General features: G+C 42.3%; 1 protein-coding gene across 1 annotated transcript; it reads left to right on the forward strand.

Annotated features, from left to right (window-relative positions):
• Nucleotides 1-290: 290 nt before the first annotated feature.
• Nucleotides 291-25,097, forward strand: nr1h3 (nuclear receptor subfamily 1, group H, member 3). The gene is made up of 11 exons (XM_079496174.1): nt 291-423; nt 5,065-5,329; nt 9,554-9,636; nt 13,227-13,487; nt 16,197-16,463; nt 17,730-17,935; nt 18,465-18,644; nt 19,801-19,900; nt 21,371-21,484; nt 23,741-23,835; nt 24,439-25,097. The coding sequence occupies exons 3-11, from the start codon at nt 9,594-9,596 to the stop codon at nt 24,583-24,585; spliced, it is 1,413 nt and encodes a 470-aa protein (XP_079352300.1). The 5' UTR covers nt 291-423; nt 5,065-5,329; nt 9,554-9,593; the 3' UTR covers nt 24,586-25,097.
• Nucleotides 25,098-26,100: the final 1,003 nt, after the last annotated feature.

Here is a 26,100-nt window from a genome sequence, read left to right on the forward strand (position 1 = left end):
TATACTACAGACGAGTTCAACACAAGGCTCATTGCTTCCTAATCCTAAATGTCGTTTAAACCAGAAGGACCCCGTCACCCCCAAATTCATATTTATTTGTCCACGGACGCCATCTAAAAAGAATTGTGCCAGGAAACCCAGCTTCAGATCTGTGTTGTTAAAAATAGCTTATAGGCCTACCAATTACAAAATGTTTTTTCAACCGCACCGGGCCCCAGCCATGAAGTGTGATCTTTGGGGCTTGTTTTTTTAGGTTGCTTATTTTCTCCCGTAATCTGGCAACACTGGTCACATGATGATGCCAATGTTGGCTAGTTAGCTTGCTATGCTAGTCACTAGCCGCCGCTGGACCGGACGGGCGGACGCTACGATCGTGTTCGTCAACAAACTGGACGTCAAAAGCCGCCAACCAGCCCCTAATAGGTGAGTGACATAACTAAACAGCGTTCTGTCGTTAGTTTGCGTTTTACAAAGTGCGTGAGCTAACAATGTTAGCTTGTCAGTTCAGTATTGAAGAGAGCGAGCGAGAGAGAGAGAGAGAGAGTGTGTGTGTGTGTGTGTGTGTGTGTGTGTGTGTGTCTGTCTGTCTCTCATGCTAAAATGCTAACAAACGTCAGTTGCTGCTGGCCTTGTTTATAGCGTGGCACAAATACATAATAATAATTATTACTATTAATGATGATGACGATAATAATAATGATGCGTATAATGCATTCATTTAACGTCGTTGTCATTTTACGCTCACTTGTCTGTGTATGTGTGTCAAACACGTCTAGCTGGTTGTAACACGTTAATAACAGTTGACACATTGGAGACGGAGTGTGTGAGTATGTGAATAAAGTGTGTACTGTAAACTATAACAGTAATGCAAGAACATTACTGTTGGCTATGGTTGCAAACAACTGTTTCCCTATGTGTTTTCATTTGATTGTGCTATTTGCTTTTGTAAGTTACTTGTTTTGTACTGGCTAGGTTTTAATGTCTGAATTTTGTATAACATCCCAACAAAGCAAAAAAGAAACAAAACAGCAACATTTTTCTTGATGTTGTACTTGTATTTATTAATTTACTGCATTTACGTCTAAACAAATTCAATACCCAACGTACCTGTTGGGTAACAATCTTGGCTCATGTTAAAGCTGCAATAGGGACGTTATTTTAACTATGCTAATACATAAAAATGTAATCTTAACCAATCTGTATGATAGCGTGCGTTGTTAATAACTAGTGCATCGGTATGGTAGAGTGTAAATACAATAGTGTGATACAAATGTGTGAAGTCTGTGAACTAATGTTAGGCTAAACCTTTGCAGAAGTGCAGTTAAACAGTAAAATGCTCAGTACAGAGTTGGTTACATTTCAGTATGCTGTCAGAGTTACAGTGTGTGGTGTGGTGGTGTTTATACTTAGGAAGGTTATGGATCAGTAAACATGGATTATGTCACCGTTACTCACTGGTGGGTCCAGAGACTGTTACTGTCAACTCTAACAGTTGTACAAATAGAACCAAATGGAGCCATAGAGAGAGAGGTACACTGTCAGAGTTAACTGAACACTGAGGATTATACAGTGTAGAATGGATTGGAGGTACAAGAGATGACGGCGACTACTAGTACTACTACAATAATAATAAAGGGTCCATGAGTGACTGCATGTCGTGACTGTCGTCCCTGTCGGGTGGAAACTGGAAACCTCATATGCCCAAAACTATTACTTTTCAGGATTCAAGTTAAAAAAAAACTGCAAATGTAGCTCAAAATTTCGAGCTTAAGGATCTGCTACTTTTGATGTTTTTGTGTGAAGCTGTTGTATGATCAATGGGATTTTTACTCTAGTCGTGACCCATGAAAATTGGTCTGTGACACAAAAATGGGTTCCAAATTCCGACCCACTGTTTGGGAACCAGTTACCAGTGGTTTTTATACGACCAGAGAGGATTGCGAAACGAGGACTCTTCTGGGCCTGCTAGTGTCAACTTAACTTGACCAGGGGGATGTCACTCATTCCACGACACAGTCACATGGCCTTGCTTTTGTTTTGTGATTGTGTTTCTGGGAACTTTGGTTCTTATTCAGAACAAAAAGACAATGTAGTGTGTGTAGGACTATTGATTAATTTCTTTAGCTATTACCTTCTATGTATTACTTTTTTTGATGAATCAAATGATCTTGAAGCATGTTTTTGTATTGTTTTTAATTTTGTAATATGTCAACGAATCAACACGAAACATTGTAATTGATTTTCCTTCCAAGTCAACTAGATTGATTAGTTTGATTAACCACTTGTCTTATTAAGCCATATGTTATACTTAGTTGTACAATGGTGTCAACAATAGCGGCACGTTTTGATGTTGTAGATCGGCTGTTTTCGAAAAAGTTGTATTTTATACTGTTGTACCCCATATGATGACAAAAAAGCTTGACTCATGGATTCACACACTGTTGATGCTGAATACAGCATTATAGGAAAGCTACATCCGGTGATTGTGTGAGATTGTAAGAAATGCACACTTCCCAGTCTCCACCCATTAATTCTTAATGACTAGATGCTTTCTGCATTGGGGGAATTTCCTGTGCAAACACGGTATATCTATTTCAGTGGTGGAAAGTAATTAAGGATATTTACTTAAGTACTGTACTGTACATCTCAGAGTCAAATATTGTACTCTTTTACTCTTTACTCCACTACAATTATGTGAAAACGTATTTACTAGTTACTTTGTAGATTTTGATTATTATTACAAAACATACATTAACCACTTCAGCCCTATACATTTTGGCCATTTGAAAATAGCCGATCTACTTAAGCTCACAATGCGTCACAAAGAGATCATCTATGTAGATCAGTTATTTTCAAAATATTGTTATACATTGAAATGGGACATTCTGAACAACTATGAGTACTTATACTTTTTGTAATGTAAGTACATTTTGATGCCAATCAAATACTTTTTCACTTTTACTCAAGTACAATTTTAATTTCGGACCTTTGCTTGTAACAGAGTATATCCACAGTACATTGCAGCATTGATACTTTTACTTAAGTAAAAATGTGAGTACTTTTTCCACCACTGATCTATTTAAAGTCAGTCGCACGCGGCACGTCTGCTTATTTAATCATTATCATGAACCCTAGCTTCCCTATTCTGGGGTGAACATTTGGCAAAAATGATAGATATAGAGAATTATGTCTGTATTTTTATGTGCCTAATGCCCAAACCACACCAATCTGTCGAGATGCATCATCGAAACGGTTTTAGCGTTCGTCCCGGTGGTGTGATATGTCCGGTTGCACGCCGGCGCATGTCGAAGCAAGTCGACCCAAGTGATTCAATTCAATGGTTGCTTCAATGGTTGCTACTCTCAACCGTTTTGTTGCAAGGAGTTGCATAGGGACCGATAGTTGGCACTGGCAGCCCTTACACGACTATAACCTGTCATATGAAGACCTTTTTTATGTTGGATTAATTTTCAGCTGTATGAAGCGGCTCCCTGGACAAAGGTAGTTCACTGATAAGCTGTACAGAACATTGGACTTGGATAGAAAATGACAGTGTAGGGTTACTTTAGGTCATCATAGGCAGAACCAGCCCAGAGTTAGACAAAAATAATAACTCAATGAATCAAATTGCTGAATTGAGTGAATTCAACTCTCATCACCTCCTTTCAACAGCCAATATTGCACAATTACCTTTCTACACTTAGTATTAAATTGATACTAAGAGTAGAAAGGAAATTGTCGAATATTGGCTGTTGAAAGGAGATGATGAGAGTTGAAGCCAATATTCCAGCCAATATTTCACAATTACCTTTCTACACTTAGTATGAAATTAATACTAGGAGTAAAGGAAATTGTGGAATAATGGCTGTTGAAAGGAGGTGATGAGAGTTTAATTCACTCAATTCAGTATTAATACTCATCCTGTACACATATTTGTGAAATGTGTTTGGCTGTTTGAGTTTGAAGGGATATTGATTTTATAGCTTCCTCTCAGTGTGAATAAAAAGGCCTCTTTTGAACCTGGACTCTGTGACCCCCCCATCGGACAGTTTAGAAGACAGCAGAGGCCAGTGATGTGGACAGCTGTGCTCAACATGTCCCTGATTGGTGGAAGGGCTGTTTGGGGCTCTGTCACGGAACATTCACTGACCATCCTGACATCTTGGTTGATTTAAGATTCATGATGTTAGTGTCTTTTTGACATTGAACATATAAACACAAATTACATTTCTGTTCTCTTTTGTTAGCAAAAAGTGTATAAGAATGAACTGACAATGACCACCAGTACCAATGCTCAAAATGTATAATGTAATATAGACAAAGCAGGCCAAATAATTACTAATATTTGACTTTTAGATAGAAATAGCCGATCTACTAGCTCACAGCGTGTTGCAGTCTGGCACGTTTGAGATTATAGATCTGATATGACTCCACTGATCGTCTGGTAGCATAGGTAAAATACATCGCATAGAGGTAAAACTGTAGATCATAATAATTCTAAGTTATTTCACTGTGGAGACGGGGTTGTTTCACCCAGTAGAGTGGTGTGGGTGTTTGTGTAAAAAGGTCTGCTTAGACACTCAAACAGGAAAGGCTGCACCACTGCTATTGCCATGTCTGCTGCTTATTATAAGCAACTTTGTGCTTGGTTCTCTGTAGAGTTGCTTCTAAATATTGGTAGTTGCGGGTTGCAGGATTTATTTGGCTTGTTTTTAAGTGCATTTGCTTATTTGGGCTTAATTCCCAATGTTGTTTTAAACCAGTGGTTCTCAAACATTTTGATGTCTAGGAAATTAGTATGAATGTGTCTACACGCACATTTGTAAAGCGCTCAATTTGTAATCCCTTCTATTGGGCTTGTTTTCATAGACTTATTTCTCTCGCAATACCTGGCAATACTCAGTGTGCAGCACCATGGAAGGCCGGTGGGGATTTCAGAGCCGTGCAAACGACCGATGGTAACCTCTTGTGTTCCCGTTTTTCTTTTTTCCCCCCTCCCTTCATGTCCCCTCCCCCTCACCCCTCTTTCTGCTCCGTCTCTGCTTCTTCTCTGGTCTCCCACAGGACAACTGTAGAAAGGGATTTGCTCCTCTCCTCTTGTTCTCTGATTGCTCTCTTCAAGATGGTAGTGACTCCCTCCTAAACGTCCTCTGTCCACTATACTTTGTACCGTTTCCTCCATTGTGTCTGGGCATCATCATCTCCTCCAAGGCCCATGAGCCATACAGTCCTGCTGTCAGCATGATGAGGAGGAGGATGTAGAATCAGTGAGTCTGTGGTCTCTCATATGGACACAATGAATAGACCATAAGAATACAATACTTCAGAGGTAAGTTCAAACGCACATACAGTAGTAGACAGTAGGGCTGAAACTATCCATCTTGCCGATTAGTCAAGCTATTTTTTTATTTATTATTTATACTAAAAGTACAACAATGAATCAAAATTCTTTACCACTCTATTTTTCATTGTTGCTGTCGGGCAGAAACCTCCTTATTGTAACGTTTTGTGTTTTTTCGTAAATTAATGCCCTACTTGATCATACTACAGCGTCACACAAAAGCATAAAACGCCGCAGATGTACATGCATCGAAACCTGGAGAGAAGCAGGCAATGCATTAGAACTTTTACTCTTTGAATTTGAATCCTGAAACGTAACAGTCTTGGACATATGAGATTTCATGCCAGAATAGCCTACAGACAAAATACATTTCTTTAAATTAAGCTACACAATTACTACAGTTACTACAGTTTGTTTTTAGATTGCTTGAAGATATGGCCGCAAAAAGAATAACATGGATCGCCCATTTCAGTTTGACCTACATTATCATTTTGTAAATCAGGTTAAAGTGTTGCACTGTGCAGTCAGTGCAGCGTTCTAGGCCTACTGAGTTGGGGTTCTTTGCGGGACCGCAAGGGAGAGAGAAGTACTTTAAGCTGTAGCTTCATGCAATCTGCAGAGACATGGCTCTGAAATCTGAATTGTGCAGAAACATGTTTGAAGATGAGGCTGTTGATACGATACAGTATCTCAATTTTAAATATTTTTCTTTAACCCATTTAGGCCTGACGTCAACATTTAAAAAATGTCTTCTAAATCCTGACAGTTTTCTGAAATACCCATGTTTCTATATCAGTGGTGCTCAATATTTCATGTCGAAGACCCCAAAAATGATATGTAATTGGCCGCCGACCCCCATCTGAAAATATGTAGTTCCAGGGACCTTCCAGAAGCAAAGATTTGAGTTAAAAACTTTGGCTCTGAAAGAATATATTCAAAGATTTGCACCACATTTTCACGATTTTTCAAAAATAGCAGACCTACAAGCTCGTAGCGCGGCACTCGGTGCCGCGCTATGAGCTTTTAGATCTGCTATTTTTCAATAGCTAAAGTATAACATAATGCTTAAAACACCAGAAGGGGTTCCCGCCCCAAAATAGGGCGGGAACACATTAACTGCCAGGTATTAAGTAATTATTTACTTACTCTACTGCCAGCGTTTTTATTCATCTTTCGAGATCCTTCCTTTTTTAACCCTTTTTCTTCAATGCATATGTAAACAAAGGTTGTCCTGTTGGAAACACGTAGTCCTCACACTTTTCAAGACAAAAAAAAAATCAAAAATAGCAGATGTACAAGCTTGCAGCGCGGCACAAAGTGACACGCTGTGAGCTTGTATATCTGCTATTTTTGAATAGCCAACCCAAAAATCTAAAATGACACTGATGCTTTCCCGGATTTCATGGGCTAATACTGCTAATGCCTACTTTATCATCAGTTAGTACAAGCCGTCAACAATATGTTATGAACTCCTTTTTTGTATTATTATAAAGTGCTTTAACGTGATGCGTGCTGTGCATAATTGCTCTCCTTCAGACTTAAACGTCTATGTACATTTTGTAAACCAAAATAAATTAATGGTATAGATCTAGCCTTCCTATTGTGAGAATGTTCAATTCTTATTAACATCAACATACACTGCTGCAGTGCATTACAACTGTACTGCCTAATATACAAAAATAATATACGGTTTTCACATAACAGCTGCTATATGAAAACAAGGGCTCTTCAGAGTACGTAGTAAAAACCTCAGCACTAATTTAACTAACCAATTGGACCTGCTTCATGATGTGAAATATGACCCTTTTGGGTTTCCATAGCAGATGTACACAGGCTATAACAAGCTCATCATGCATCACATTGTTGTGAGCATGTGCATTGGCTTAACAGTTGATTTGACTGAATTTTACCTGGTATTTGGGATTCTATGAAACTTACCTTGTTAAGTAGCATTCCTCAGGGGCCCCACGAGGCCTTTAACTGGTATGCACCTTAAATTATGACTGATCTCAGCCTCACTCAGTCCCTCCGAGGGAGCGGAGCATCACACCCGGCCATGCTAAAATGTTAATATAGCATCAAAATCAATCTAACCACTTTAACCCTCTATACGTATTTGAAAATAGCTCATGTGAGCTTGTTGGATCTGCTATCAAAAAAGACCTCGCCAAATAACGATCCTGAAAATAACAGACAAAACATTTGAATGCTCTTTGCCATGCCGCTTAACATGGCAAAGAATAAAAAAAGACAAATAACATTGGGCACCCTGGGTCAAAATAGTGACCCAGGGTGCCCAATGTTATTTTTGTCTTTTTTTTCCTTCTTTTTTTCAAAGACGTCCACAGACGTCCTGGGCACGGTGGCATAGCGGTAATTCCCAGGACGTCTGTGGACGTTTTGGACACAGGAAGTGTTAAATAAAGGCTTTTTTACTGTAGCAGAGTGCCTTGGACCTCTTTGTTTTCCCTGAAAATAACAGTTTGGGAAATGTGAGGTTTTCACTTGGTTCCACCCGACAGACGATATATATATACTAGGTAAAATCTAAAATAACACAAATTGTTTCCCGGTTTTAATGGATTAAAAAATATTAATTTATTTAGCCTATTGAGCAGCCAGAGTCAGCCGCATTCACAGAATTTTTAAGTAGCTGCAATCTAAGGATATTTGTTTCTGTTTGAAGCCATGTGTGGATGATGAGTAATGTTTGGGAATGTTATACCAGGAAGCTATGATGTCGCTTTCAAAAGGTTACACTCACACAAGGGTGTCTCTTGCCAAAAAGAACAGATCTACAACGGATCCCATTCAGGCTATTCTAGTCCCCTCGCCCTCGTAGCCCCTCTGCCCTCAGGGATTCCTCAGTTATGGGCGTGTCTGATCAAATCGGTGTATTTCAAAGCCAAGCTCATTATACTCATACCCCTAACTCCTTGTGTCTGCATTAGTGCATTGTATCTGGTCGTCCTCAACACTAGGGGTTCCCAACCTTTTTCTTACCACTGACCGGCTGACGGCATAAAATGTTCACAGATCGGCATGGTTCACCTTATCACAATGATTGGGTGATTAAATAGGTAATGCCAACTGTTCTGACTTCTGAGCCCATAGACATATAAAGGTAGACGCCCTTTCCGGCTCTGGAGCGTATGTGCTCAAGGGAGGGCAACATTTTCCCGAGATTCCTTGCGAAGCACGAGCGTCGTCACAGAGCGCATGTTCGGGTCTGATAAGTCCCGGAAAAGATGCGCTGTGATTGGCCAGTAATGACTTGAGTGGCAGCGTGACGTAGCGTAAATAAGCCAATGAGCTGCAGCTGAGCCTGAGCCCATTCTCAGACACCAGGTTCTCACCATAACTATGGTTTTCATAACAGCTGCCCCAGGCAGTAAGTAACACAGACGGCAACGAGAGCAGAGTGCGAGCAGAATTGTCAAATAAATCGCCCCATCATTCATATTTATTCCCAACCTTAAAATATGGAACAAAATGTGTCCCGTATCAGTTCATTAGGTGACACATCACACAATTCTGTATTACCTACCGCATGCAACGCTGTTTGGAAAATCCTGGTGATGCAAGGTTGTAGATTCACGTTGGGGAAAACTTGGAATTCCCTTCTCGCGTACCGGTGGTAAATGTCCCGCGGACCGGCATTAGTCCACGGACCGGTGGTTAGGAACCTCTGCTCTACACCCATGAAAAGCTTCTCCACCAGCCCTTGAACATTATGTAGGATGAGACGGTCAATGATGTTAAAATGATTTTTGTGTTAGGATAAAGATTATATTTCATGCACTGACAACTAACTTCTTTATATCAATGAGTCGATTAAAAAAACATTGTTCAATTAACTATTGCAGCCCTTGTAAATTGTCTACGTGAGACTCGTGAGATTAAGTCAGAACTGACTTAATCTCACGAGTCTCACGTCCTCTTTCTACTGACATTTGACCACATTTTAGGAGTGATATTGTACATTTTTGTAGATTTCCTTTATAACCGTCTGGCATACAGTAACCCAGTACATCCACACCAGTTTCCTCTTTCCTGAAAGAAAGTCCACATATGTGACACATGACCAATTTCATTTCTGCTTTTAACCCATTCGCTTTATCTTGGCCATGCCTCAATGTAGTCAACACTGTGTGGTGTATACCATGTATTGTATATAGTATATTTTAATAATAATAATATGTTCCTGTGCAGGTTTAGGTTGATTTCGTAATGACAAGCTGCTGTGCAGAAGATGTCCACATTGACTGTGACTGATATCCCAGATGTTGGTCCTGGTAAGACATTACATTACATTACAGTCATTTAGCAGACGCTTTTATCCAAAGCGACTTACAAGAATCATGTCTACTTCCTTAACCCATTTAGACCGGCTTCTAATTTACAATTTACAATTTAGGCATTTAGCAGACGCTCTTAATCCAGAGCGATTTACATTAAGCAAGAACAAAAAGCATGGGTTTACATCACATATATAAAAAGCATTTATCAAGAAACATGCGTAAGCTAAGAACGTAACTAGAACATATCTATATAATGACACTATACATATATATTATACTATGCTGTACTGTTATTGTGCTGTCTACATGACATGCTATAAGTCTGTTTCAAATGCTATCTAAGTCTAAAAAGTGCTGTCTATGGGGGTAGGGTAAGTGCTATGGGCCATGGTGGAGTCTGAAAAGGTGGGTTTTCAAACTACGGCGGAAGATCGGGAGTGATGCTGCAGTTCTGATTGCAACGGGAAGTGCATTCCACAGTTTTGGGGCCAGAAGGGAGAAGAGTTTGGGACGTGTGGAGAGTTGTCCCGGCGTTTTTAGTGAGGCTACTTCCAGCTTCCCTGCGTTGGCTGATCTGAGTGCACGGGAGGGTTTGTAGGGTTCAATCATGCTTGCAAGATATGGGGGAGCCGTACCTTTGGTTGCTTTAAATGCCAACATCAGAGTTTTGTATTCTGTGCGGGCAGCGACCGGGAGCCAGTGCGGGGAGCGGAGCAGGGGGGAGACATGTGAGAATTTTGGCTGGTTGAAGACCAAGCGAGCTGCGGCATTTTGGATCAGTTGGAGAGGCTTAAGTCCACATGCCGGTAGGCCAGTGAGGAGGGAGTTACAATAGTCAAGTTTTGACAAGACTGTTGTCTGGATTAGGAGCTGGGCTGATTCCTGGGTGAGGAACGGTCTAATTCGTCGTATGTTATAGTGTGAACCTACAGGATCGAGTGACAGCTGTGATGTGAGTTTTGAACGAGAGCTCACTGTCCAGGACTACACCAAGGTTCCTGGCTGTTGGGACAGACGTTACCAGGGCGTTGTCTACGGAAATAGTTAGCTCCCGCATAGGGCAGGACTTAGCTGGGAAGAAGAGAAGCTCAGTCTTGTCTGGGTTCAGCTTGAGGTGGTTGGAGGACATCCACTGTGAGATGTCAGCCAGGCATGCAGTGATGTGCTCTTCCACCTGGGTGGCAGAGGGGGGGAAGGATAGAAACAGTTGTGTGTCATCGGCATAGCAGTGATAGGATATATTGTGAGCAGAGATGATAGTGCCAAGGGATTTAGTGTACAGTGAGAAAAGGAGGGGACCAAGTACAGATCCCTGTGGGACCCCAGTTTGGAGGGTTCGGGGGGATGATAGCAGACCTTTCCAGGAGACCTGGTAGGTCCGGTCGGTGAGATAGGAAGAGAACCACTCTAAGTCTTCTAAGGCTTCTAAATCCTAAAAGTTTTCAGCAAAACCTCTGTTTCTATGTCAGTGGTGCTCAACCTTTTTCATGTCAAGGCCCCCTGGAATTATCTGTATTTGGCCGCAGACCCCCATCTGAAAATATGTTGTTCCAGGGACCCTCCAGAAGCAAAGATTTGAGTTAAAAACGTTCGCTCTGAAAGAATATATATTCAAAGATTTGCACCACATTTTCAAGATTTAAAAAAATAGCAGATCCAGGGGGCACGGTGGCACAGTCGGTAGTGCTGTCTCCTGGGTTCGATTCCTGCTGGGGACACTGTGGGTGCTGGGGGCGTGTTCTCTCCTCCGCGTCATCCGTGCCCATACCCGAGGCGGGGTTGGCGGGCCTTTCTGTGTGGAGTTTGCACGTTCTCCCCGTGTCCCCTAGGGTAGGTACCCTCACAAAAAACATGCAGTAATCCTGGTCTCTAAACTACCTCCCCCTGGCCAGCCGGGGTGCCTGATGGAAGGGAAAGGAACTGGTTGGAATAACGTGTTCCTTCCACGCGCTACGTCCGGCCGGGGAAACTCCCCCCTGTCAGGTGAAAAGAAGCAGCTTGGACTCCTCATGCATAGAAGGAAGCATGAGGTCAGTTCGCTGCCCACCCAGGTTGGCAGAGGAAGTGTAGCGCCCAGGATTACATTAGATAATTGACACTGGGTGAAAAAATGGGTTGGAAATTCGTGGGATAAAAATAAAAAAAATCACACCCGTGTGAACTGAGTGGTGCAACTCCCCCCCCCCCCCCCCTTTCTATCTCTCTCTCTCTCTCTCTCTCTCTCTCTCTGTCTCTCATTAGCAGGCAGCAGTGCAGCACTATCTCTCTCTGTTTCTGGCACAACAGCGCCACTCTTGGTACTGATTGGTACTCGTGCTCATAGTGGTCACATAGGTGAACATGCACATAGGTGAACATGCACATAGGTGAACGTCACGGACATTGCTGTTTGTTGGAGTGGTTGCACCACTCAAAAATAGCAGATCTACAAGCTTGTAGAATGGGTTAAGACCTGAGGCCAATTCTACAAATGCCTTCTAAACCTGTATTATATACCTGTATGTACCAGACACCAGGATCTAAATGTCTCTCAGAGCAGCAGACCACCTCCAGCCACTGCAGAGATAAATTATATTGTTGCTGTTTATTTAAACGTCTTTCTTTTATATGCGAGATGGAGGGCATTTAAATATTTTTTTAATTTATGCCTTTGTTGCTATTTAGAATATACAGTGTTGATATGCAGGTTTTTTTTGTTTTAGGCATGAGTTAGATTTTTAGTGCAAGTCTTTATTTTCATATTTATGAAGGGCTTAGTTTCAATCAAAATATAGGCTAATAAATGCAACTGTACAGTAAATGGACAAGCCATTAATTTATTGTTTACACTGCTGGCTGTTGGATATTTAATGGAGGACGCAATATATTGTTAAAATAAGAGTTCTCTATATTCCCCTAGTAATTATTGCTATTGAGTGTTTGTTCAATGACAGGGGCCTGCCTATTATTCAATTGATAAGATATTTGATGGTATGCTATTGTTGTATCAGATCATAACCGTAATGACAGTGAGGTGTTCACTGTTCTGTAGTCTGAAGACTCTCCTCTTCAGACTCCCGTGGATTAAAGTTCTCAGTCGCCACGACTGATTTGTCATTTGGATTCCAAAGAGTCTGCATGTATTCCATGGAAGAATGTTGCACACCGAGAATCTACAAGCTTACAACACGTTTAAGATGAAAAAGTATTTGAAGTGGTCAAACTAGCAATGAAGTAGTAAACTAGCAATACAACCTTCCAGAAAACCCTAATGATCTCGGGATATATAAAAAGGAAAGGTTAAAAACTTAGTAAAAAACAAATTTAGAAAACTGGTTGGCTGTATTGCTAAATTTTATTTGGTTTAATCCATGAACTCTACCTCAGCCTGTAGCACTTGCCCTAGCCTTGACCTAGTCTCTCTGCATCTGCTCTGGAAGAGCAACTCTCTCAAGAGTTCAATATCTATAATGGTCCATTTGGTTACCAACTCTCCATCATTTAGCTGGGGACCACCTGGAACCCCCTCAAGGACCACTGGTGGTCCCCGGACCACTGGTTGAGAGTCACTGATAAATGCATAAACTGTAAAATTGTTGTCCCAGATGACAGCAAGGTGTTTGACGGGGCCTCAGGGCTGCAGCTGGACTGCCTCGGCGCCGAGGAGAGCGGCAGAGGAGCGGACGTGAGGCACAGCGTTCTCCTGTCGTTGGACGTCCTGCCCCGACCCCAGGCCGATGACTTCTCTGCAGCAGCAGCAGCAGCCATCGCCCACCACACCATGCCTGAGATGAGCAGCCCACTGCCTGTAGAGGCCACGGACATCAAGCTGGACCCTGCGTCATGTGACATGCCTCACAACACAGGTGTGTGTGTGTGTGTGTGTGTCATCACCTGTTGCGTTGAAACCTTATATGTCCAAATGTATTTATTTTCAGGAAATATGGGGGTGAAAGGTATAATAATGTATGTGTTCTAGGTCTACTTTTCATATGTTAGGCATTCATTTAAGGGGGAAAAAAAGTGAAATGAAATATGGATATACAGAGTTTCGTCCTAACTGGTTTCAAGTGAAGTTTGAAGGGCATCTTCTAACCTGGATCTTATTGTTAGGAGCAGTCTGTCCCATGTCTGTCATCCTACTTCTTCTTCTTCTTTTCGTGTCTTTGAAGCATGTGGTTAGATGACAATTTCTTTGCAAGATCTTTTAAGCTGCAAGGTTTGGGTAGTAGAGGGCAGACAAGGCAGTGCTGCATCGTATGGTCCTCTTCTCCACATTCACAGATGGTTGGGCCGGTTTTGTAGCCCCATCTGGCCATAGCAGCTTTTGATCGCCCCGTTCCTGTTCTCAGGCGGTTGAGAGTCTTCCACCGGACCCATGGTGCTTCTGAGCCAGAAGGGAGGTCTTCAGAGGGGGGGATTCCCATGTCAATAGGAGGGGGGTCATTTTCAAGCTTTGTTGTCCATAGCTGGAGTCTATAGTCTAGTTTCTTCCCGAGATGTTGTTAGGGGCTGGACATGGCTGAGGAAGCTTCTCCTTGACTTCAGTCGTTGGGCCGGGGGTTCGTGTCCATGAAGGAGGTGGCGTTCCTACTGTGAGGAGGGCAAATTGCACGTGTGACATTCAGGCTGTACACTACAGTACCTCTTGTGAACCAGGCACCAGGATCTAAATGTCTCAATGGAAGAGCAGGAGACCACCTCCAGCCACTGCAGAGATAAATGATATTGTTGCTGTCAGGCAGAAACCTCTTATCTTCATATTTAAACTTTTTGTTTTTTTTGTAAATTAACGAGCATCAAAAGTAGCAGATGCGCAAGCTTGAAACGCGGTGCAAATCGTTTTTTAATGATTATTATTTTTGAGTGGTGCAACCGCTCCAAGGAACAGCTTTGTCCCTATGTCCCAACCTGTGTGACTATGTCCCGATGTTTAGAGTACCAATAGGGGGTGCTGTTGCACCATTTGCTTCAGACTGGTCTGATTTTTTTAATCCTGTACAGTAGCATTCTTGGACATATGAGGTTTCCACCTGACAGAGACAATAGTATTCTCTACCGTACAGATGGTTAAAATGTTTTGGTCATTAAATACGTTTTGAATTCCAGTTTTAGGTTCCAGTCCTTTGCATGTGTTACAAATTCCAATTGCAAAGCTCATTGTGTAAAAATGCTGCAGCAGTGATCATTGCCGTCGGCCATAGTTAAAAATAACTTCACTTCTCTTTTTCAGCCAGCAAGCTCTGCAGCTACTGGCCTTGTTAGTATGAGACAGCCAAACAGAAAAAGCAAACGTACCCTATTATTTTGTCGAGATGCCAGATGTACCCTAGCCTCCTTATTCTGAGGGTCAAACACTGTCTGTTTTATTTTGGCGAGAGTTATAGGGCCCTATATTGCGTGTCTTAAGTACCAGGTTTTATGACTTAAATGTGTGTTCTCAGCCGTTTAATCACTAACCAATCAATACTATGTAAACTTGACCTTTGGCTCTGTACTTGCCTAGTCTGCTCTTTTTTCCCTGTACACCAAACCTCTCCGCCTGGCTATTTTCAGCTAGTGCTCACCCCAAAATAGGGATGCGAGGGATAAAAGAAATCCCATGTCAAAGGTGCTATGACCAGGGGTGCACATAACCTTTTTGGGCTAGTTCTCAGAGGAACGTCTCTACTCTACGTAGCCAGCATGACACGGATAAAACGAACTGCTCACCTAATGCTGCAGAGGTTCCATGTGTAACGTATTTCCAAAGTGTGTTCATTGTTTAAGTCACAGATGCATGGTTTTCATATCATAATTATATATGGCTAAAAGCTTGTGTTTAATCCACGTGGGTTAGTTCTTGTTTACTTGGTTAGAGCACTAGAGGTTAGACTAGAGCTCATCATAACTGTCATGGCAGGTTGATTACAACCGAAACGGACTCTTCAAAATAAGAGCCACTAGTAGTCTACTAGTCGACACTACTACAAGTCTACTTACAGGGCGTAGATAGATATTTGTATTTTGTGGTATGTGACACCAGGGCTAGTAAAAGTTGTTACTGTAATTTCGTTCATTTCGTTTCATCTGCTGTGCAACATTTTCTTTACTGTACTTTACCATTTACTGTACATATGACATACAAGATTTGACGGCCACTCTTCAGTATCTCTGAGTGTTGATCTGGACTTAATAAACACAACGCTTCCATCATACAGTCTGGAGAATGGAAGCTCTGATCATGAGTAAGCGATAAACCGGAAGTGAAGCCTCCTCCTCACTTACTTTTCGTCATTACAGTTGCACAAATGTATCCTAATATAAATCGAAATAATCTAAGCATATATAGCTTGCTGCTTGTAATTTAGATATTTTTAAATATATTTTAGAAAAAAAGAGAACAGCTTCCTTACTCAGATTTTGCGAGGTGCTGTTCCAGAATAGTTGTCTAGCTACGCGAGACTAGGGGAAATGCCATTTTCACAACACACAGTTCAACTTTTTCTCCACACACAGTTCAACTTTGTCTCGACATACCGTTCAACTTTGTCTCGACATACCGCTCAACTTTGTCTCATTTCTATATGTGACAGATGGTCAGCCGGTGAAGAGGAAGAAGGGGCCTGCCCCCAAGATGCTGGGCAACGAGGTGTGCAGCGTGTGCGGCGACAAGGCCTCGGGCTTCCACTACAATGTGCTGAGCTGCGAGGGCTGCAAGGGCTTCTTCCGACGCAGCGTCATCAAGAGCGCACAGTACTCCTGCAAGAACAACGGCCGCTGTGAGATGGACATGTACATGCGACGCAAGTGCCAGCAGTGCCGCCTGCGCAAGTGCAGAGAGGCGGGCATGCTGGAGCAGTGTGAGTGATCATTATCCAGTCGTCTTACCAACGTGCCCCGAGATCTTACTGTACTGTACAGAGACGTACAGAGAAAAGAAAATGAGAGGGGCAGAGGCTGAAATTGTCAATCAATGCACATCAGTCTGGCAAATTAATGGTTGTCAAGGGAAAATTGGCAGTTGCAGTTATTAAAGGGACATTTCACAGTTGGAAGAAACTGCAGTCACTCAATGTTAATATTTGTAGTAGATAACTGTAGCACAATTTGAAATTTGCACTCTATGGCCAGAAAAATAATGAAGTCTGTGTGTTTGACTAGCGTTGCTTTGGTGCACTACCCCTCCTTGTGGAGAGGGGGAGGTTGAGTTGAGGGGTGACAACTTGTAGTCCAGTTAGGAAGTGAGACCAATGTCTGACGCATCATCAGACATTTGAAATACAAAAATATCTAAAAACACATATTAAAACACACAACCCCCAGGAAAGTGTTTCTTGTGTACTAAACAAAAGGGGCGAAGTGGTTCTTTAAGTCAGTTTTCTCATAATGTAGTAAGCATTTGCAAGTGTCTGTTAATCAGCAATTGTGTGATTCATCAAATTCAGTTAGGAAATTGTGAAATGGCATTGGACTGAGAGAGAGGGGGACAGAGAGAGAAGGGGAGGTGGGGGGGAGGGGGGGGCTACATTGTGAACTCAATTATGTGTAATCAAGCTTCGGAGGTACGATATACAGCATAGATTTCTACACAGAGCATTTCTTTCAACATGAATGCTGCACTCAAAGACTCAATTTCAGAAGAGTAAGGAAAAGGCAACATTTATAATGCTGCCTTGGGGTATGGCATGGGGCTTGATCCCTCTTTCATGTCTGTGTGCAACATGCCTTCTGTGGGCACATCTTTTTACTTAAAGTAGATCCTGGACTGAAAGGACAGCAGTGAAGTCTGTATTATTATTACTAGTGTGGTTGCTATAGGCAACACTATTGTTTTCGGTCCAAGAATGTCTTTGCCAGCAAAGTGAACCTGCTTTTTGTTAACTTTTTTCTGGTTCACACACTATCCTAAAAAATGGGATATTTCCATTGGAAAATGGAAATATAGGTCTTATATTCAGCACAATAGAAATTGTAAGACGGAATTCAGTTCCCAGTGGATTCCTTGCGACTTGCGTCAGTGCAACCACACCTTCCTAGATATTATTATTATTATTATTATTATTAATACTATTATTGAATAATGGCTAACATGGAGTGTGTGCTGGCTGTGTTGTGGTGGGCTGCAGGTGTCCTCTCAGAGGAGCAGATCAGAGTGAAGAAGCTGAAGAAGGCCCATGAGGACGAGGTGGCCCACACCTCGGCCTCCGTGTCCCCCACGCCCCTTCCGGAGCCGGTCTCTCTGGCTCCACAGCAGCAGGACATGATCGAGAAGCTGGTGTCCATGCAGAAGCAATGCAACAAGAGGTCCTTCATCGACCGCCCAAAAGTCACAGTGAGTGTGCACTGTGAGAGAAATCAGCCGAACCAGGTCTATGAAAAGATTAGAAGTGACTACACAGGGCCTGGGCCATGGCTCAGTGGTCCAGGCACCTTGGCTGGTAATCCAGTCTGGCAGTGTGCCGCGGGTTCGACTCCCGATCCCGACGGCCTTTACTGCATGTCTTCCCCCCATCACTCTCCCCATTTCCTGTCAGTCTACTGTCTGTCCCTCCATAAAAAATATAAAATAAAGGTGAAAGCCACAAAAAAAAAGAAAAAAAAAAAGAAGTGACTACACAGGCCACGCGAGCAATTGAACCCTATATTGGCTATTTGAAATGGACGATCTATTCTACAAGCTCGCTTTCACAGCTCGCCGAGTTAGAAAACGAGCCCAAAAAAGTGCAACCCGCAACTACCAATATTTTCAAGCAACATTACAGAAAAACTAGCCCAAAGTCGCTTATAATACTCATGGCAACACTGCCAATACAGGTGCATCTAAAAAGTGATTTTTTTGTTTGTTTTAATCTTCCTAACAGCCGTGGCCACTGAGTCAGGACCCACAGAACAGAGAGGTGCGTCAGCAGCGCTTCGCCCACTTCACTGAGCTGGCCATCATGTCAGTCCAGGAGATAGTGGACTTTGCCAAGCAGCTGCCTGGCTTCCTGGAGCTCACCAGAGAGGACCAGATCGCTCTGCTCAAGACTTCCACTATTGAAGTAAGATAATATGGTCTCTGTCGGGTGGAAACCTCAAACTGTTACTTTTCCGGATTAAAAAAAAAAAAACGGGCAAAAGTAGCACATCTAGCCCAGGCGGTGGCGTAACCGTCTGGGCACCCGACTGGTAATCCAGTCGCAGTGTGCCGCGGGTTCGACTCCCGAGCCCGACACGGCCTTTACTGCATGTCTTCCCCCATCTCTCTCCCGTTTCCTGTCAGCCTACTGTCTGTCCCTTCAAAAACCAATAAAAGGCGTAAGCCGCAAAAAAAATTTCTTTAAAAAAAAAAAAAAGTAGCACATCTACAAGCTCAAAACGTGTCGCTTCGCGCCGCGCTTGGAGCTTGTGGATCTGCTACTTTTGTTGCTTTTGTCTGATGCTGTAGTATGATAAAGTAGGACGTAATTTACAGGAAAGAAAAAACAAAAACTTAGAATAGGGAGATGAGAAGTTTCTGCCCGGCAGCAATGATACGGTCGCTGCCATGCAGAAACCTTGTATCCATAGAATTCACATTATGAGCTTATTTTCTGAGAACAATTTACATATTTTGATCTATAAGGCCATAGAGTATAGAAAAAACAATTCAAAAATGACGTTCTCATTAAAAACAGAAAAATAATGCATCTTAGCCTGTCTTGCACTTGTTATTTTAAATTGGGGATGTCCCGACTTTTTTTGTTTCCAATCCGATCCCCAATTTCTGTGTTAGCTGATACCGATATCAAATACCGATACCAGAGAATAATATTTATAATGATACAAAAATAAAAATTATCTCATTTTGAAGTCCACCGACCAGGAATAGTGTTTATAGCTATCTAGCTAATGCTATATATCTCGTGTTGTGTGGCCTTTACTGCATGTCATCTCGCCATCTCTCTCCCCATTTCCTGTCAGCCTACTGTCTGTCCCTCCATAAAAAATATAAAAAAAAGGCGAAATCCACAAAAAAAAACATTTAAAAAAAATGTGCACTTGCAGTTTGGGCAACTCAAAAAGCAAACTCCACATGCCCCCACTAACATTTTATTTACCTGCCATAGTGTCAACCCCTTACCCCTATAGTAATATTCTGGAACTATAGAACTATACTATATAGATGCTTACTATATAGATTTCATATTTCAGTCCCAGATGTTTTTGTCCACACAGATAATGCTGCTGGAGACGTCTCGGCGATACAACCCAGCCATTGAGAGCATCACCTTCCTGAAAGACTTCAGCTACAACAAGGAGGACTTCGCCAAAGCAGGTGTGTAAGCTCATAGATCTGCTATTTTGGTGAAAATGTTTGAAATCGTCTGCATAATTGCTGTCATCAAAAAATCACACTCGTAGGAAGTGACTGAGGACGCTCGTATCATCATACATCAGATTCATCATACATAAGCCAATCAAATCATCACATTCCATGCTATAAACGCAACTGTGCTACAAACACGTGCTCAAACACACACTACACACAAAGCTGTGCATACTCAAAAAGTAATTTAATGGCGCTTGTAGATCAGTGAAGCTCCCTCTGATGTTCTTGAAAACCAGGCCCTTTGCTGTTCTGCAGTATACTGTCCTCTACCCTGATCTGTAGCTCATTTATAATTATCAAAGACAGTTTTATTGAAGGAAGGAACTTAATGGATTCCTGTTGAACCTAGATGGACTGATAATGATAAATGTTAGAGGTTTATCAAATGGTAGCATGAAAAGGTTTGAAATGGGAACGTACCTCTTCACCAAAGTCATTAAAAATGGAAGCTCCCTGTCAATCAAAAAACTGTGCACATTTCCACATCTTCTCCTGTGAAGCTAAACAATGCATTCAAACAAGCCACTAGTCTTGTCTGCATTAATTTGACATGGCTTTTATGAAAGTTTTTTTATAACTTTGTATACAAGTAGCATATCTCTATAACCACCTACAGTAACTGCAAAATGTTCATTTTTCAGGAAATGGAGAAAACCTAATATTTTTAAAACAATGCAATACCGGTTCATCAAAGTTGGTATTGTGACTTTATATAATTGGTCAATTACTTACTTGCATGTGAGTGTGGGGGAGTTAGCTGCTTTAGCAGACAGTGTGAGGGTCCAATGGAGTTAATAGGTCTTGTCCCAAACGCTTTTTAATACTTTCATTGGTTTACCGGGACAACGGCTCCACCAGAGAGCTCCAGACTTCCCTCTCCAGGGCAACATTAGTGACTTCCTCCTGGGGATCCCGAGACGTTCCAAGGCCAGTGAGTCGATGTGTTTCCTCCAACTGCGCCTTGGTCTTACCCGGGGTCTCCTCCCAGTGGGACATGCCTTGAGGACCACCCTAGGGAGACGCCCGAGAGGCATCCTAACCAGATGCCCGAATCACCTAAGCTGGCTACTTTCCAGGCGGATTGATTCATGTAAAAAATAATAATAAATAAGTTAAAATCAAAAACCTCAAAAATGGAGTTAGGTGGTTTCCTCCCGACAGCGACATGTAACATGTAATATTTTGATACTTTTGCCGTACAATGGTGTCATATTCTGACACCATTCTTGTGAGTTTCCCTATATTTTCGTTCCCCTATATGTTGACACCATCCATATGACTGGAATAAAAATTAAGCTTCACTCTGCTGAGTGCTCCTAAACTCCAGGGGAGGGTTATTTATTTGCGTCTTCACATTTCCTTCCTGAAACGGACACGGGGCCTCTTCCTTCATCTCTACTTCTCTCTTCATTTCAGGGCTTCAGTTTGAATTCATCAACCCCATCTTTGAGTTCTCCAAGGGAATGAACGACCTCCACCTGGACGAGGCTGAATATGCGCTGCTCATCGCAATTAACATCTTCTCTGCAGGTCAGAGCTCATAGTGAAATCCTCAATAATGTCGTCTCTGTCAGGTGGAATGTCTGAAACTGTTACTGTTCAGGATCCAAATCCAAGAATAGCAAAAGTAGTAGATCGAGCCAATCGGTGCAAAGTCCCTATTTATTGACATCACAATGATTTAAAAAATATCGTTTTTCATCTTATTAAAATCTCATACATGCTGAGTTGGTGGTGCCCGGAATTGAACCCACAACCCTGTGGTTCAAAGACGAGTGCTCTACTCAATGAGCTACCTGAACAGAGCTGGGAATAGCTGTGCTAACAAATGGAACAAATTCCATTGATGTTTCATTTTAGTATTCTTTATTTTCCGTATGGTATCACTTAAAGCAGTCTTAAATTCTTAAACTTAAAGCATATATAAAGTAACCTTGAAACCTTTGTTGACCCTGGATCCCCCAGGGGACTGTCTTTTTTTCCCTCTACATCACAAGTTCACAATGCAACGCGACTCATTGTGAGTTTGTAGGTTAACATTTTGCAGACTGTTTGCCTGCTCTGACCTAGCCTCGGTCCCAGCTTTACTCATCTGCGAAGAGAAAAGCCTGGTCACAACATAAGGCAGAGAGTGCATAGCCGGAAGTGTCGGTCCGGAACATCCGTCAGATGTATATCCCCCGGATACAATGTAAATAGATTTGTAAAGCGTCAACGTCATTTCCTTGAACGGTACTTCCGCCAAAATCCCGCTACTTCCGCCAAATTTCAGCAATGCACTCTACAGCTTATATTGTGCCCAGCGTGGCTCTGGCCTGCTTGTCTGATGCAATCCAAGATGTTAGTTTTTTTTTTTCTGGTACCTGAATTGCGTAGTGATTACCCGTGATTTATATAAAACTCGAAACCAGATCCGCCCGCCCGTCAAAAAATGGACCCGTTACCTGCCCAGTTACCCGTTCGTATCACAGGCACCGATAGATATCATTGACTTTATTTTATTTCATCTGACCAACACCGCATGTGGTGTGGTGGTGGGCGGTGGCAGTGCATTGCACACGGAACGGAATACATGTAGTTGACTGAGGCTACTGCTGCTTATTATCACAGCATAAAGTTATATCATGATCTCAACCTAAATGGCATAATATATCAACAAGGAGAGGATGATTAAAAAAAGATTAGCCTGATGAGTCGACCGTCTTGATCCAAGGCTGTTTCAAACACGGTCATCACTCATCAGGCTAATCTTTTTAACTTTATTTACACTTACCTAACATTACCTACCAACATTACCTGGGTTAGCTTTACATCTTGTGTTGAATGTTGGCATTATAATCCCTGAAAATATAGGCTACAGTACAGGCTACAAGGAAGCAAGGATTCGGCCGTGATGTCACTGCTATGCAACAAGGAAGTAGCACAGGGAAGCACAGCAGCAGAAACAGAACGCCTTAATGAAGGACTCTGCAGTAATGTGACATCACTGACGATTCCTTGGGCATGTGACGGATTTAACTTGATTAAAAACTGTTGATTAAAAAAGGTCACCCACCCGTGTTTCGTTGCGTCCTGCCCGTACCCGCACCCGTTAACTTATAAAAGTATATTTTCCGCCCGTTCCCATCCGTCAAACTTGGGCAGGGCCGGATTTACCCTCCTAAGGGCCCCCGGGCTAGACAAAATTTCAGGGCCCCCCTGGGCTGCGCGGTATTTTGTTTTAATTTCGCTGTAATGTTTGGGTACCCAGCCCCCCCAAAAGAGAAAGGCAGACAGACACTATCGCTGTGCATGGCAGGCTGCCATGCACAGCGACATTGGCAGGGGTTTCCACAGCTACCCCAAAACACAGCGTCACTGTCTGCAATGCAGACAGCAGAGCAGAAGCTTGCAATGTTTTAACCATAATACTAAATATACAATAACTAAACATAAATCTCACTTGAATTGGATTGCAATACTTTACAATTTTAAATCAAAATTATTTGAAATTCCCCGGGCCGCCGCCCACCCTAGCCCAATGGTAAGTCCGCCCCTGAACTTGGGTACCCACGGGGTATCCGCCCGTTGCAGGACGATCCCGGGCTCCCTGGTGTTGGTGGCGAAGTGTCCTTGAGCAAGACTCTGAACCCCCTAATTGCTCCCGATGTGCATGGTTTCCTCTGCCATCGGTGTATGAATGTGTGTGTGAATGGGTGAATGTATATCTATAAAGCGCCTTGGATAAAAGCACTATATAGATGCACCATTTACCATTTATTTATTCCTTTTATGTGTTCATTTCAGATCGGCCCAATGTGCAGGATCACGATTTGGTGGAGCGGCTCCAACAGCCGTACGTTGATGCCCTTCGATCTTACATCATGATCAAGAGACCCAACGTATGTACTGTCCCCCTCTAGAGGCTCGTCACAGTTATTACATCACCTAATCGCAAATATTTAACATAATTAACATTGTTTCCATATTGAAAAGTAGGTAAATTCACGCTGCTGTTTTGCAGTGTACCAGTTGACAATGTGCCCAAGGCACTCCAATGGGCGACTGTATTCATAGAGAAAATAACTGATCTACAAGCTCACAACACAAGCATGTAGATGCAGAATGTTATGACATGCCCAGGGCAAGACATTTCCTGCTTCGGAACTGATAACAGACCTACTTCATCCAATTTATAATTTAGCCATTTAGCAGCCACTCTTTATCCAGAGCCACTTACAGTAAGCAAGGTAAACACATACTGTATTAATAAATGCAGAGAGACAGTGTAGTGCATCAGTAATCTATGATCAGAGGTAATCCAAGAACCTAGCATCACAGTCTAAACAATATAATATTAAAAACACAATTATTTATATATATATATATATATATATATATATATATACACATTGTCTACTACTCATCCACATTTCTTCACCTTTAATTGACTGATATACTTCTGTTAAGCTGTGTTGTTTTTGTCCTTTGATTGGTTCCTTTAGGATCACCTGATGTTCCCTCGCATGCTGATGAAGCTGGTGAGCCTGCGGACACTCAGCAGTGTCCACTCGGAGCAGGTTTTTGCGCTGCGTCTGCAGGACAAGAAGCTCCCCCCGTTGCTGTCCGAAATCTGGGACGTTCACGAATGACTATAGGTGCACCCCGAGTTCGACCCCACAACTGTGTACCCTCACAAAGCCCCGGGACAGACAGACAGACAGAGAGATGCAGCATCCTCTGAGCAGTTCATCATAAAGCCCCTGGACGGACGGACATAACGCAGCATCTTCTGAGCAGTTCCAACAAGACTGAACATTGAAGTGAAAGAGACACAACCCAGTAGGAAACGACAGGCTTGCTCTTTTTATGATCAAGGACTGATTGGTTCTAAAGATTGGAGATCTTTTTTTGTTTTTTGGTCACTTTCATTTTTTTTTTTTTTTTTTTTTTAAATTGCTGCTGATGAATGCTTTTCGAGATGACAGGAGTTTTGGCACACGTGGACAAACGGCTCTAACTCATCCTGAAGTGTTGATGATGCTTTGGACTGATTTCGGGTGAGATTAACACCATCGTCATCATCGGGGCTCACAAACCAGTGTTTAACCCCATGAATTAACTAACACCTACTCATTAACCTTTTGAACCCTGGCGTCCATATTCTGACAAGGGGGGGGGGGGGGTAGACGATGTTTAAGCTCCGCAAAGATATTTGGAGAGGGGGGGGGGGGGAATACTAATGACCCTAGTATAGAGCCCTGAGGAACCCCAGTCTAAGTATATAGGGTTTAAGTGGTTAAGAATCCACCACTACTGCAGTTCTTTACTCTTAACAATGCTTCTGGCTGTGACGTAACACTGTTTAATTGAAGTAGTTTCTGCAGTTCTTGGCTATTGAGTAGGTAACAGCTGGTGATGAACAGACTACTGACTGATCTTAAGCAATGTCTTGTTGGTGTTGCGATTTGTGTTGGTGTGGTAGGGTTGTGATAAGGCAGCAGTTGGCTTGTGTTCCTTTTGGAGAAGATAAAGGGTTAGACATGCAACGCAGAGCAATACAATACACACATTTTGTATATATGTTGTCAATTACTTGAGTTTATTCTTCCAAATACACAGGGGACCTTTTTCGGGTCATTTCTACCTGCCCTTAATTCTTCAAAAATATTGATTTTATTTTCACAAGAAAAGAAGAAGAAAAAAAACATTATTTAGCGCACACATGAAATATCAATAAGATTGCACAATCATTTATCAATGCACACGGAACTGGTAGTCTGTGAGATATGGTGGCAATGTGACTGACATACTGAGACTGACATGTGATTGGCCCGTCATTGGGACAGAGACTGAGTTGTGATTGACCGGTCATTGGGACACAGACTGAGTTGTGATTGGCCCGTCATTGGGACACAGACTGAGTTGTGATTGGCCTGGGACAGATAATGGTGAGGGCGGAGTTAAAGGGACACTTTGCTGATTCATAACCTGAAGCATATATATATATATATATATATGAAAAAGAACACAAACGCAGCTAATTAAAAATGCATCGATGATGCAACTTCACCCCTCAATCGCACCGAGTCTACCGAACTAGAAGTGTGAATGCGATCAAAGAATAACTAGAAAAGTGTGGATACACCAACAGTTTCAAGAGTCTT

The sequence above is a fragment of the Electrona antarctica genome (genome assembly GCF_951216825.1).
Source record: "Electrona antarctica genome assembly, chromosome: 3".
NCBI lineage: Eukaryota > Metazoa > Chordata > Actinopteri > Myctophiformes > Myctophidae > Electrona > Electrona antarctica.

What these genes read in the sequence shown, in the direction of transcription:
- nr1h3 (XM_079496174.1), top strand. Translation starts at nt 9,594, where the DNA reads ATGTCCACATTGACTGTGACTGATATCCCAGATGTTGGTCCTG. An exon ending in TCGACCGCCCAAAAGTCACA is followed by an intron (nt 17,936 to 18,464) that starts GTGAGTGTGCAC and finishes TCTTCCTAACAG; the next exon opens with CCGTGGCCACTGAGTCAGGA. An exon ending in GGAGGACTTCGCCAAAGCAG is followed by an intron (nt 19,901 to 21,370) that starts GTGTGTAAGCTC and finishes TCTTCATTTCAG; the next exon opens with GGCTTCAGTTTGAATTCATC.